The following is a 14,684-nucleotide window of genomic DNA, read 5'->3' as shown; positions in this document are numbered from 1 at the left end:
CTTTGTTCAGTTCTCAGTGAGTTAAACTACTGCTTTGCTCAAAAAAGAGTTTAAGCACATCTTGAAGGACATCGTTTTTGGACATCTTAGGAGGTGAACATAAATGATTTAAAATCAATAGTTTTTGCAATTTTCTTTTCCTTTGAATAGCTCATGGAAGTTTAAAATTATACCATGATTTAACCCTCTCAAAAAAGAATGCTAAAACCATTAGATCTTTGTTTTGTACTTGACTTCTGATAAAAAGGACCGCACACATCCTGCATTGGTTAAATAGTCACAGCTGGAGTATAAGGCTGAAGTCAAAGTAACATCTCTAGTTGAAAGTTAATAAACAGAAATATGTGCAGGAAAGAGTGAGAATATGAGAAACTCTTGAAATATTTAATAACTGGTATGGGCATCCCAAAGAACCTAGGAAACATTAAGTCTATTTGGAAATATATAAAACTATCTCATATTAACATAAAAACACTTTCCAATCTTGTTACTTTCTAAATATTTGTCACCATATTGTTGCAGAAAATTATTTTGATAGAAATGATAAATTTTCCCAGATTTACTAAAGTCTAACTGGATACAAAAAAACTGCACATAATTAATGTATGCAATTTGGTGATTCTGGGCCTATGTCAACACCTGTGTTACCATGACCACCATCTAGATAAGAAATATATCCATTGCCTACAACAACAATGCCTAAAGTCTTACTGGAATCATGAGTGTTGAGGTTATTTTCTCAAAAATAATGTTATATACTTCATTTCTACGGTGTCATTCATATTTTCATTTCTTTGAGAAGATAGCTTGTGATCATTACAAGTACTCTGTACAGAATATTTTGAAAATATTTGTTTAGATAAAACATGTTTTGGTAATCTGGAAAAAGTAAATAAAATGGGAGGACTACATCCAAAATACTATGAAAACATAAAAGGTGAAGAAAAGAATGCTTTCATAATAATAATTATGTTCAATAAAGTTTCGTGTTAAACTCACAAAATGTAATTTTTAATAATTACCTTGATGTTGTAAAAATGCCATACACTAGTGTTGTCCTTGGATTATCAGTTTCCAGCAGAAACACATCCTCTATAAAAAGAAAAATGTCATTCTTTTAAATTTCCCAAATATTAATTATTTTCGTTTCAATTATTTAAAAAAACCAGAAAATTTCAACTATCAAAAGTACAATGAAGAAAGATATTCCTGGATAATTTTTTATAATTTGGAAATAACTAAATGGTAAACACATGGTAAATTAAATGTTACACAGACACTAAAGGGATTTCTGAAGACTGAGTCTCTCTCTCTGGAAACCATGCTAACAAAATAATGTTAACTGGAAAAAGACACAGTGGTATATAATATAGATTATAACCATGTAAGCCATAAACTACATACCAAAATAGAAGAAAAGATCAACGATGAATGTTCCTGAAGTAGCAAAAGCTAAGGAAATCTTCTTGTTGATTCTTAGCTTCTGTAATTTTCTAAACATTCTTTAATGATTAAATATTAGGTTTTTTTTATTAGTTGCTCAAGACAATACAATGATCTTGACATATCATACATTTGATTCAAATGGGGCATGAATTCTTATTTTTCCACATGTAAATATTAGTTTTTTAAATTAAAAAATATTACAAATCTTAATTTGTTTTTAACCCAGGGTAAGAGATTAGAATATGAAAAAACTCATAGTGAATTTTTAATATAAAATATTATGGCCAAAATTGACTGTGATATTTTTATGTAACGAAATATTCGTCATAAGACATTTAAAATATATTAAAACAATGAGAAAGGTATGTGTATCAAAGTACAGTAGTCATTAATAACATGAAATTAAATTTCTGATAGAAAATCCCAATTAATAATCAATTGCAATGTAGCTTGGATTTAGTGACAATTTTACAAATATGATACTTGCTAATGAATATAAAAACAGATGTATTTATTTTAAATTAATAATAAATTAGAATTTTCCAAGAAATAAATTAATAAGCACTAACCTTTCTATATGTGAATAAATGCTGACAATATCTAGCTCTGGTCAAAAGAACAACACTGAAGCATGAACACTTGCAAATAACTTGGGGGAAAATAATGAGTGACCAGACTACATCACAAAATGATATTTAGAATATTTTTGTAGAAAAGTTGATACAGAAAATATTGTTGGCATGATCAACTAAATGAGTTTTGAGAAGAACAACTATTTCAGTTTTAAAACTACTAGAACCACTGAATTTTTCTATATTGTAATAGAGTTTGTTATTTATCTTATCACTTGCCTCATAATATGAGAATAATCAGAGTTTACATTTTAGTGAAGACAAAAGAAAGGTCATTTAAAGATGGCTCTTATTAAAAATAACATTAAGATGCATACCAAGTTACTTCTTTTAAAGAGAACTGTTCCTTGTTAGAAAGGAATCAGAGTGTTCATTTTATTTGACCTTAAAGTATACTCCTCCTCATGCTTGGGATAATTGGTCTCAAGGTCAACAGCCCAGCTAAGATGTGAGCACAAATCTATTTTCTACTCTTTTCTTTTCTACACTTTTCATTCAAATTCCTTCTGTCCATTGAGCTACAACTGTAAAAATGTGTATCTGTATTCCTATCAAACTGATCTTAAATCAGAATACCAGATTCTCTAATACATGAAATACATATTCATTTGCAAAACCTAAAACATATCATTACCTATACAGGAATCATATAGGTTCACTCCCACATTTATACATATACACACATTCATTCACATATTGTAAAACTAAATGTTTCAGCAGTGCCCTTGAGTAAACTAGATTAAGAAAATACTTAAATTTATGTTATCCACATCATTGGTTTAAATTGGCACATTCATTTATGCTGAAAAGATCCATGGAAGATTCACCCTTTTCTGAAAGGCTATTAAAATATATGAACCTTACAAGTTCTCTGACAGAAACATTGTTCAATCTCACACCTAATTACCTAATTCATCGAAGTGTGTTTCTGGGCCATCTTCATCTGTGACTGAACATACCAACCGCGCTTTTAAGAAGGTGGTCCACTTGTTGACAAGGCTACGCAGCCCACCAGTGTCATTCTAAAATCATTTTGAAACATAATTTAGATTTCTTCAGAAAATAATGAAGTGCATTGTAAATTCAACATGGACTCTGATTACTTCAAGATTTATTATAATTTGAACAATGGAAAAGTTAACCATATTTGTCCATTAATAAAGGAAAATATTTACTATCTAGAGTACCTTATAGAATAGCTATAGTTTGTCTATATTCTCTTATAATATGGAATCTTCTAGAAATTAATAAATTAGAATAATAAACTTATGTCCTGAGTTTAACAATTATATATTCATAAAATATATGTAGGGTGAATAATTTTAATTTGACTTTTCTTGATAACTCACTGTCTTTGATATAAACAAACCTTATTGTACACATTGAGGGTTGGAAATTCTGTTATAGTTAAGACAGCAGATGTATCTTTATTTCAAATGGTCCCAGATAATTCTGTTTTCCCTCCTTCATTTTTCTGCATGGTCACTTAGTGTTTTTATCAGATGCTTGACTACACACATTTCTCTGACTGAGGCAGCAGGAATGGCATTTGGACCATTCACAAATAGTTTCTACTACTGACATTTTTTTCCTGCATCTAAATGACTTTTGCTTTTTCTTCTGGCTTTCTTCTCTTGTTCCAAATGATTGAGAAACAGCTGAACCCTTATCAGTAGAATATATGGAGATAAATTAATACTAGAGAAATACTTTTTTCAAAAAAGATACTACTAAAAATGAGTGTAATACTATAAAATTTCAATGAGAGGACATTATGGATTTTTTGAGTGCTATGTACACTGTTGATACACAGAACATTTTGTTTACTCCATAATTAGAACTGCATTTGCTCAAGCATTTCTTGATTTTCAGTATTATAGACAGTTCCTTAATAACTTTTGTTGAGATTCAATTGAATTTTATTCATAAGAATTGTTTTGTTTCTTTTAAAATAGATTATGAAGCTATTTGTTTGAATATTAATATATTGAATGGGTATGCAAAAATTAGTCAAAACTGTTCATTTCTATAAATCCGCAATCCACATATTTCTCTGATGATGTTTACTGAAACTGGGCATATTTATCTCTTGTGGCTGACACAAATAAACTTAATATTAAATGCCTTTTCTCAGTACTTTATTTGTAAAAGTAGATTTAAAAAACTTGAAAATAAACTATTGGGAAAATATTTACATATTTTGGAGACTTTCTTCAAATTAAAACAATAATACTTACAGGACAAATTCTAGCAATCATGGAATGAATCTGTTTTGTGCTCCTGTTATTGTCAGTCAGCTTTTCTTTGAAGAAGAAGTACACCTTAGCATCATTTGGATCAGTTCCATCAGGAATGACATGTGCATCCACAAACATCGGTTCTGGAAACAAGTATAAAGACTATATATACTGGGCTGGGGATGTGGCTCAAGCGGTAGCGCGCTCGCCTGGCATGCGTGCGGCCCGGGTTCGATTCTCAGCACCACATACCAACAAAAATGTTGTGTCCGCCGAGAACTAAAAAATAAATATTAAAAAATTCTCTCTCTCTTTCTCTCCCTCTCTCACTCTCTCTTTAAAAAAAAAAAAAAGACTATATATACTCATGATGAAGACCCATCTACTTTTCTTCCAAGGAGACCACAGGCACATGCCTTCCCCATCTTTGGTACAGAAGAATAATTCAATTTTCACAGACAAAATTTCAAAAACCAGTATTTATATTCACTCTACATACCACATCAGGAATGTCAAGTACCACAAAGTAGAGCTATGATAGCTCAAAGTATTTTTTTTTCTGTCTGCAGTGCACTTTAGAAATGTAGCAAATGCACAACTTCTTTGTGCACCAATGAGTTTCAAAAATTAAAAAAACTTTTCTACTATTTATTTCCAATGGAATCTGATGGGTTGTTTTATTGAAAAAAAAAAGTTTGTTTTTAAAGTGTGGTTTTCAATCTAGTGCACATAAACACAAACTCATTGAAGTAGAATGAGGATTTGGGTCTCCAAATTCTGAAAAACACATTTTTCTTAAAATACAGCAAATGAAATGAAGGAGAAACTTCTGAAGGAAAAAATACATTCATTTGAAGACATACAGGGTTTCTTTTTTCAAGAACAAAACAACTTTTAGAATACTCTATTTCCAGATGTACTGGAAGAATAATTTGAAGAATTAAGTGAACAATCAATGCTTTCTTGTGCTATCAGTGAAATAAGATGCTTAACTGTGGTGATTCATGCTTCACTGAGCAATGCTAAGTGAAGAGACAAATTTAGAGTCAGCTACAAATTTTCCTCAGGGGGAAATGACAAAGGTCTTAGTGGTTTCTTGCTCCTTTAAACAACAGCAACTGATTGGAATCATACAACAGAATCAAATGTGCATTTTTTTTAATGTGAACTCCATATGACTTCAACAATTGGAAACAGTGAACAATGAGAATCACTGTTATCATGTCTATGATTTCTATAAGATATTAGTGAAATTTGGAAAAAAATATAAATTTTATAATTTTTGAATCTAAACATAAAACAAATAGGAAGAATTCCTGAATATACCTTAACTATTACATCATTAATTTATGATGATTTTTACTTTAGGCTTTATTAAAATACATAAGCATTCAGATGAAACAAAAAGCATATTTAATTGTAATAAGTTACCATTCAATAGCTGGAGAACATGCTTAGGTATTGTCATGTATGATGAGTGTCACTGTTGCTTTTAATTATTCATATTCCTGTGACAATTATATGATGGTTAATAAGATAAGGAACTGGACATTTATACTAAATAATTTAAATCATAGAGTACAGAATTATGATTACTCATGACATGGCCTAACATTTCAGTTTATAACTATTCTTCTAGGTCCACAGAATTAATCTTAGTTTAAAGCAGGATACCAGAGTAAAAATGTGTAAGGTGTTTTCTTACCACTTAGCCATTTGGAATTGTGTTGATCTGTTCTGACTGCATTCCTCTTGGTTAAACTTCGAAAAATAGCAGCATCTGTCCCCATGAAATCTATATACATTCCTGAGAAAAGCTCCTCATCTATGAAAAGGTAAAACAATATCAATAGAAACCTAAATTTTTTGAAGCTTTCTTAAAATTCAAGGAGAGTTTGTTAGTAGAGCATCTCAAATATTATAGAATGTTTGTAATATTTAATTGGTTTCCACTGTCTTTTTGAATTAAAAATGGTAAATTTTAATCTGATCTTATTATTGCCTTTATGATTAATGTATGAATATACACATTTCTTAAAACTGAAATCTAAAATAAATTTTTCCTATATGAAATAAAAATTTCTGTCTTAATCTTACTAATTACAAATTTATATGTGTATCAGAAATAGTAGATTTATTAAAAATAGCTTAATTAATTGCTTTCCTTTTGTTTTTTGGTTTGGGTACTAGGGATTGAACCCAGGGGTGCTTAAGCACTGAGCCACATCCCCAGCCCTTTTTATATTTTATTTAGAGAGAGGGTTTCACTAAGTTCTTAGGGCCTCACTAAGTTGCTGAGGCTGACTTTAAACTTTTGATCTTCCTGCCTTGGCCTCCTGAGTTATTGGGATGACAGGTGTGCACCACCATGCCCGGTCACTTTCTTCTAGTAAGTAAAAATAAAGCAGAAAACTTGGTTTCTAATTTTGGCAACCACTAACACACTGGGAATGAGGGATGCATCATTTAACACCTTGACTCTCAATTTTCTCATCTATAAAACATGAAAACTGGATTATGATCTTAAAATTGCCTTGAATACTAAAAAATTATATTATTTTACCAAATGCGTTGAATGCAATTATTATTATTACTTGGTGGCATGGGTCTATGTTAAAATTTTCAAAATAGTATTAAGGATTAAAAGATTTATTCATTGAAAATGTATATTTTGACTTATAGGACTGGAAGTTTCCTAGTAAAAACAGCATTTTTTTTTTCAATTGTAATTCAGTCATTAAAAAAATAGAATATAGTGAGAATAAAGAAAATATATTCAAAATTAAAATTATTTACTGTTATTTTTTAAGAGAAAGAGAGAGAAAAAAAGAGAGAGAGAATTTTTTTAATATTTATTTATTTATTTATTTATTTTAGTTTTCGGCAGACACAACATCTTTGTTTGTATGTGGTACCGAGGATCGAACCTGGGCTGCACGCATGCCAGGTGAGCGTGCTACCGCTTGAGCCACATCCCCAGCCCTATTTACTGTTATTAATAGTCTATTTAAATGTCTAATCTGTATAATCTACCACATTTAACTTAGTTTTGAAGTCCCATATTACTTTTTATCCTAATAAGAGAAGTCAGCCTTGCATTGGTAAGAAATAAGAAGCAAAGCAATTCTTGAGTATAAAACAGTAGCTAAGAATCTATTTTAAAAAGAATCGCCTTTATGAAGTCTATCCCACTGAACTGCCATGCAGCAGTTCTTTGACTGATGTTCTTTGACTGATGTTCTAGGATTACTCTCTTGGCTACCTTCAGATTGTGGTCATTTTGGCAGGACTGGAACATTTAAAGCACTCTAAGCTCACTGTTCAGTAATAAGCAAGACTAATAGGACAAAGATAGAATGGAGGGTGGAATGTGTGGAATATGTGATCACCAGGTTATGAAATGGACCCCTACCAGTGAGCAAGCTGGTGTGGCAGGGCTTTTGCTCCCCAGGTCTCCTTCCTAGTAGGGGCCCAGAATCCATGGAAACAGATTTCATAGAGATAACAAAAATATGCATGAAGGCCTTTTTGAGCAGTTCAACAATTTAAAATTCTAGGAACATTTGTATGCATATATACACATAGATTGACTGTTAAATTGAGATCTCTTTCCCATTTTTGTTGTAACCAATTTATCATAAACCTTGGATTATAAATTCCTGCTGTTCAACAGACTGATTAGCACAGCTACTGATTACCATATATGCTTCAAGATAAAAAAAAAAAGACACTCAAATGTCGGTGTAAGGCTTATCTAATCCTATTATATACCATTTTAATAGTTATATCTCTAACTCTAAATAAGTTCATGTGTCTGGTTGGCTATACTTTTTGTTTTAAATTTGCAGTTATTATAATAGGTTAGCAAAAATTTAATCATTTTTTATTACTAAAAATTATTTAGTTAATGTCATTTAGGAAGGAGTTTTGTCCAAGAGAAAGGTTTTATGTTTTTGTTTTTGTTTTCCTCAGATTTTTTTTAGGGTTCTATGCAAAGATAAACTTGTATCTTTTAGATTTTATCCAAATATATTATGCCTTCTAATTTTATCTCTGATTTAAAAATCTTCATGGATTTTGGGGTTTTTTTTTTCTTCATGGATTTTTAATCATAGGTTCTATAAAAGTTAACAACTGACATCTCTGTTGTCCTATATCAATGACTAAAAATTGCAAAAGAATATTGAACTCACCACTAGTGTGATGTCCTATATTGTGACACTTTACATTCTAATTCTTAATGCTTTTTGGCATTTAATATATATAAGTATTTTAGCCAGTCTGTATTATTTAGTGCATTGCAGTTGAATGGAAAAAATAAAACCCTGTAACATGAGAAAAATGAAATGACCATGCAAATATTGGGGAAATTTTCAGAGGGATAAATAAATGGACAAATAAAATGATAAATACAAGATTATAAAAAATCATATTTTACTTTTTACTTTCAATTTTTAGTTAAGCAAAATATTTAATGTCTTTCCTTGATAATACAAATTGTAATGTTAAAAATATTAAAGGATAATGTAGGAGCATGAGCACAAGAATTCAAAATCTATGTCTTTGAAAAATCAAGAAGACCAATATCTAACTCTCATTTGTAAATAATTCCAATTGCCTAGGGCAAAACTATTAAAGGGCTTATGATATTTTATCAAGAAAATTTATATTGCAATATTCTAAGCATTTTTATTCTAAACAATATTCAATAAGATGAAACCCAATTATTACTATGTTAATGGATCTTTGAAATATATTTTCATAGACTTTAATTTGAAGTAAATGAAAACTATGTATTTATACAAACACACACACACATATATAAAACTACTGTCATACACATCATATAATTTTTATCTTGTATTCTAAAAGTAAATAAAATTTCAATACTAATGGAGAAAAGACTTTTCAAAACACTGTTATTATCAAGTAATATTTGAAAACTTAACTGGAAATATTCTGCATCAGACATAATCGGGGAGTTATAGTTTCAAAGCTTTTGAACTTTTGTCCCATTGATATACTTTTGGCTTCTCCTTGCCCAGTCTGAATGACCATATGGAATTAATTTACTGGTTACTTTCAAGCTTACATTTAACTCAGTGCTTGGTGTACCTGTCTTAATTTAGTTACCAGATATCAGAAAGAAAGATGGGCTTCCTAAATACATGAATCAAGCAAAATCTGAACATAGTAATTATTTTTTCACCTGTTGCAGTGTCAAAGGATGGAATTTTACTACTGGTAATACATAAAGAAATCAAAGAGGAAATGTCATATTCTATACAATTCACATAATGAAATCTAAGATTTGTCATATCTTAGATTATAAAAATGTTTTAATTAACCAGAAGAGAATGTCTTTTAAGTGGGTCATGGAAAGCCATCCAATGATGGATGTTCAGAAACAATCTGTTAACATTGTATATATTGGCAAGTGATTGGATCGGCTCTTAACTGACATTTTCTTAAAAGTAAGAAAATGGAAAAAGAACCACCAACTCCTTTTAGTAATTTTTAAGCCAATTCTCAGAGATGTCTTTGGCTAACAAATGTACTTTGTTCTCCTTTAATTTGAAAGAAATACCATATTTAATTATTTATAAAAGGACTACTAATACATGCAAAAAGAGGATATACTTAAACTAAAAAAAAAACAAGTAAAGAAAAAATTGAAAACTATTTTGAATTAATGTTAATATCATGTTAGCCTTCTTTATTATTTTATTTCCTTCTTTTATTTTTTACTTACTGATCATAACAGATACAGTGTTCACATTGGGGTTGAAAGAGCATCGTCCTTTTCCAGATTCACACTTGGAGTCAATCATGAAAACTTGGTCCTTTTGTAGATAAAACAGAATATGATAATAATATTATAAATATAATGAAATATAATAAGAACAAGTTATTTAGTCAAAACAGTTGTTCTTTAGAAAAACAAAGCCTCATTAAAAACAATATGCTTTCTACTCAATTGCTTATGCCTTCCCAATTTACTACAGTAAGACCTACTTGTCCTATAAAAAGAATCCATCTGTAAATTACAAGCTAACCTCAGCAGGTCTGGCTCGCAACCTATTACATTTCCCATAGAGCTGATCCAAGCAGGAATTCTCCTCAAATCAACATCACCAAAAATCACTTGAAAATCAAGGATCATTATAAATTTGACTAGATGTGTTGAACTATAGCCAGAAGAAGAAAATTATCCACAGAAGAACAATGTAGGTAAGGACTGAAGTATTTCTAAAATTATCAAGACATTTTTTAGAAAAAAATAAAATTTTATGTTGCCATTTAATTTTGTTCTATAGAACACTTTATAAGATTCAAATTAACTAATAACAAAATTAAAATAAGTCATGGAGTCATTCATTTTTTTAACAAAAATGTATTGAGCATTTCCCTTCTGTCAGATGCTTGTACTGGAGATACAATAACCAAAATACACAAAACTTTGCCATCAAAGATTCTGACAAGAGTATCCTGAATGAGGAAAAGAGAAATTAAAGAGAAAACAAATATATAAGAAAAATGTAGAGTATGTTAGATGGTATCCAGTGCCTAAAAACAAAATTAAGCTGATAAAGGAAGTTGGAAAGACAAGAAATAAGGAACAATAGGTTTAATATAAAATATGGATGTCATTGAAGCCTTGCGTAGGGGGGACATCTGGTAGGTACAAAAATTTACCTTTATTTTATATAAATTTAGCACAAGCAACTACTAGAATTCAAAGGAATAGAAGTTCACTTTTGTAGGCTGCATGATGAATGACCTTAGTTATTAAGTTAAGGTTTTTGAAAATTATTCTGAAAAAAAGAGACCCATTATTATTACTTTTTGCATATGAAAAGCAAAGAATCAAAACTCTGATCCAAGAAGGTTTCATGGTATCTTGAACAGTATGAAGAATGGAAATAGAATATACAATGGATTAAGGAAAATATTTTAGTTTGCAAAGGTCTGAGAATTAGACGATAATCTGACATGTCAATGGTCATGGTAAGAGCAGTAGAGATGTAAAGAATTTGTATAATCAACAGAGAGTGGCAATCAATTAGAAATTGGATATCATTCAAGAATATTAAAAAAATATAAAAAACAACCTGAAGTTTTGATTCCTTAAAAAAAATAAAACTAGTTGATTTTTGTTAAAGTGAGTTTGATATACTGTAGGACATCTGGGAGGCAACAGGAAATTATAAAGCTTAGAAGAAATCATAGTACTCTAAGCTTAAAAACATGATTCTCTTCAGTGGATTCATGCTAGACATGATGACAAGATTGCTTTCCCAGCCATATTAGTTAGAGGGGCAGAATTCAACTTCAGTCTCCTACTTACATCTGCTTTCCAAGTGAAAAATTATAAATATGAGGAAAAATAATGAAATTTAGAAAGGCTAATTTTGTTTTAGAGTCAGAGACAGGTTTCAGTAATAAGTAAGAGTTGGCACTGCAGGAATTGATTAGATTTTTCAGGTACCATTTACATTAATATATTCACTAAGACATGAGAAGAACTATTTGTGTTACTTTGAGGCCAAACCTTGCTTTGAATTTCATCTTATCTTCAAAGTCACCTTGTATTTTTCTTATGTTCTTTCTGTTTTTTTAAAAATATATACTTTTATTTTATTAACTGAATCCTTTATATTATTATCTGAACTACACTTTGGTTCCTCTGGATCACACCCTATTTTTCAAAGATTATTACATACATACTCATCAACATTTTCTGATTTTTCACTTTCCTCTCAATTTGCTTAAGTTATCTTCCAACCTCAGTTGTTCTATGGAAAGCTTTTTGATGAGATCTTCAATGACAATCACAGTATACAATTGCCTGAACTATTCTGGAGGGCTCAGTGATCTCCCACCTCCCAAGTACTTGGATAAAGAAACAAAACTTTTCAAACTTCACCTGGCTTGGGTTCTCAATAGTTTCCAAAATTGGTGATCATTTCTATCTTTTTAAAATAACTTATTTTTCTTCCTAAGACCAACACATTCTTGTTTCTTCCCCTTCTTCTCTGCCATCTTCTTTGAAGTTTTGTTTTCAAGTCCATATTCCTCCATGTGGCCATTAAAGTTAGTAGATCCTCAAGTCTCCAATGCAGCCATTCTCACACTACACCCTCTCTGCTTGATGAAACTAACATTTTTATTGGGTCTAGTTACTCTTATAAAACATTTTTTTCACACATCTTTATATCAACCTCATATTCTCCTATATACTTCATAGTTCTAATTGGGTCTTTCTGAGGCATCTCAGATTCAACAGACCAAACTCAGACCATAATCTTTACCCGCAATGTGGTCTCTTAACTATTTCTCACCTCAGTTCATAGGAACTAACAATTAAAGCTGCTGAAAACAACAACAAAAAAGTTGCCATCATCATATATTTTCTTTTCCATATTCAAATTCTACCAACATCACCTATACTACTCTGTAATTTGTGCCTCTTAGTCTCCATTGCCACCACCCGAATACAATAATCTCTTTCTTGGCATGCTCCATCAATTCTCTATATCAACTAATCTCCCCAGACTTCTTCCAACCTCACCCTTCACACCCTAAATAATTTGTAACATGACAACAGAATTCTGTTTGTGCCATTTCTGCTATTTTTTGCCAGTTCATGCCATTTCGTGCCAGTTACTTCTTTGATACAAGAGAAAGACCAATCAATGTCTTCAAGTTAGCCTATAAATTCTGACATTACTTTTATTCATTTTCTTTAACTAAATAGCATTTGTGGTTTGAATCAATAAGAGAAATGGGGCCAGAATGTAAATAGGTAGTGAAAAATAAGAAAGCATAACAAAGTATCCCATGCTCACAGACACTGACAAATATGTTGAATAATATATCTATTTTTTCCAAGAGTTTATTATAGATTAGTCTAGGAGAAGGCATACTGACAGAGTCAATTTGGCCACTGAGGAATCTTGGTCATTAATCAAAGACTTTTTGTTAATGTGTGTACTTGAAATGAAAGTTATATTAGCAAATATTTAATAAAGATATGGAGAACAGGAACATGAAAACTGGAAATACAGCCTAGAAGTCTGAGAAGTTTTGTAATGAAGAAAAGGAAGAAAAGGGCAGTGTTGAATAAAATTGATGATTTTAAGGAAAAGGAACATAATCCTATTTTTAAACTGCAAAAAAAAGTAAATTCAGGGGAAAGGGAATGAAAATATGAAACAGTGAATGAAGAATACTGATCAAAGAACTTTTATTGATAAAGAAAGTGCACAACTTTTCTTCTGACACAGGAGAAAAGTTATAGAAAGATGCCTGAATGAACTAGTTTGGCGATTGTTCTGTTTCAACAAGCACAGGAATAGGATGCCTGTGATACTGTTGATCAGTCAAAGGTATCTGCATGAGCTTCAGTGGTATTAAATTATTGAAAGAGATGTTATAGAAATATCTGATGAAATCAACCAGAGATGAAATGTGTTAATATTTCAAAAATTTTCAGCCAAATTAACGAATAGCTGTTTTTTTCTTCATGTTTTACTCATTAGTTTGACACCGAGGTTTACTTGTGTTGCTTTATTTTTTTTATCTTGTTTTTCAAGAACAGAAGATAGGATTAAGTATAGAAGAGAAGAACCATGGCTAGGTCTCCATGTAGCAAGGATTCTAGGCTCTTTGGATGAGCACTGTTGAAATGTTCTAGGAGAGCTCTGAATCAGACTAAAAATAATAGGAGAGTGAGAAGTCATAATGAAATTGTGGAAGGATCCAAAACTAAGGTAGGCTCATAAAATATGCTCTTAGAACCAATGAATTTCTGTGAAGATGGGCAGCTGAAATGGAAGGTGATTGATGGCTCTGAAGCAAAACTGAAGGATTAACAATTGCAGACCTAACCTTTCCAAGTTGGTTCTGAATACATGAAAATTGTGCTATCTTAATATTAACAGGGTGTTAGCACTAGTTCCTACTCCCAGTCATTACAAAATACAAAACAAACTAGGAAGAAGGAGAAGGAGAATTTTCTCAAAATACAATGTTGTTCATCATGTGATAATTTTATGATAGGAGATCCTTCATCTCAGAGAAAAAAATATATCCAATTTTTGATAAAGTTTTGCAGTACTTTACTCACATTTTAATTTATATGCTGTACTTATATATCAACAATGCTATGGTAAGCCTTTTGACTATTATTATAAGGCAAAGGTGATTGTTAAGGTAAAGATACAAAGCTTAAAAATCCTAACTCTTTATATACCTAAATTGTCTCTCAATGTGTTCACATATTACTTGAGAGACAGAATTAATTCATGGAAAAGCTTCCCCCATGGAAGCCTGTCTTGAAGTGAAGCTAAGGTAGTTCATATTTAGC

General features: G+C 30.7%; 1 protein-coding gene across 1 annotated transcript in view; it reads right to left on the bottom strand.

Moving 5' to 3' along the window:
* SEMA3C (semaphorin 3C) overlaps positions 1-14,684 on the bottom strand; it is a 157,586-nt gene that overhangs the window by 50,993 nt on the left and 91,909 nt on the right. Inside the window, exons 6-10 of the mRNA XM_081284478.1 lie at positions 10,068-10,158; positions 6,021-6,140; positions 4,316-4,458; positions 2,986-3,100; positions 1,023-1,092 (exon numbers count right to left, since the gene is read on the bottom strand). Of these exons, the coding sequence (XP_081140604.1) occupies positions 1,023-1,092; positions 2,986-3,100; positions 4,316-4,458; positions 6,021-6,140; positions 10,068-10,158 (539 nt within the window). The remainder of the gene's footprint in view (positions 1-1,022; positions 1,093-2,985; positions 3,101-4,315; positions 4,459-6,020; positions 6,141-10,067; positions 10,159-14,684) is intronic.

Source organism: Spermophilus citellus, assembly GCF_964194105.1.
Source record: "Spermophilus citellus genome assembly, chromosome: 3".
Taxonomy (NCBI): Eukaryota; Metazoa; Chordata; class Mammalia; order Rodentia; family Sciuridae; genus Spermophilus; species Spermophilus citellus.
Note: the sequence above shows the minus strand (reverse complement) of the source record. Positions and strands in the feature narration are given on the sequence as shown.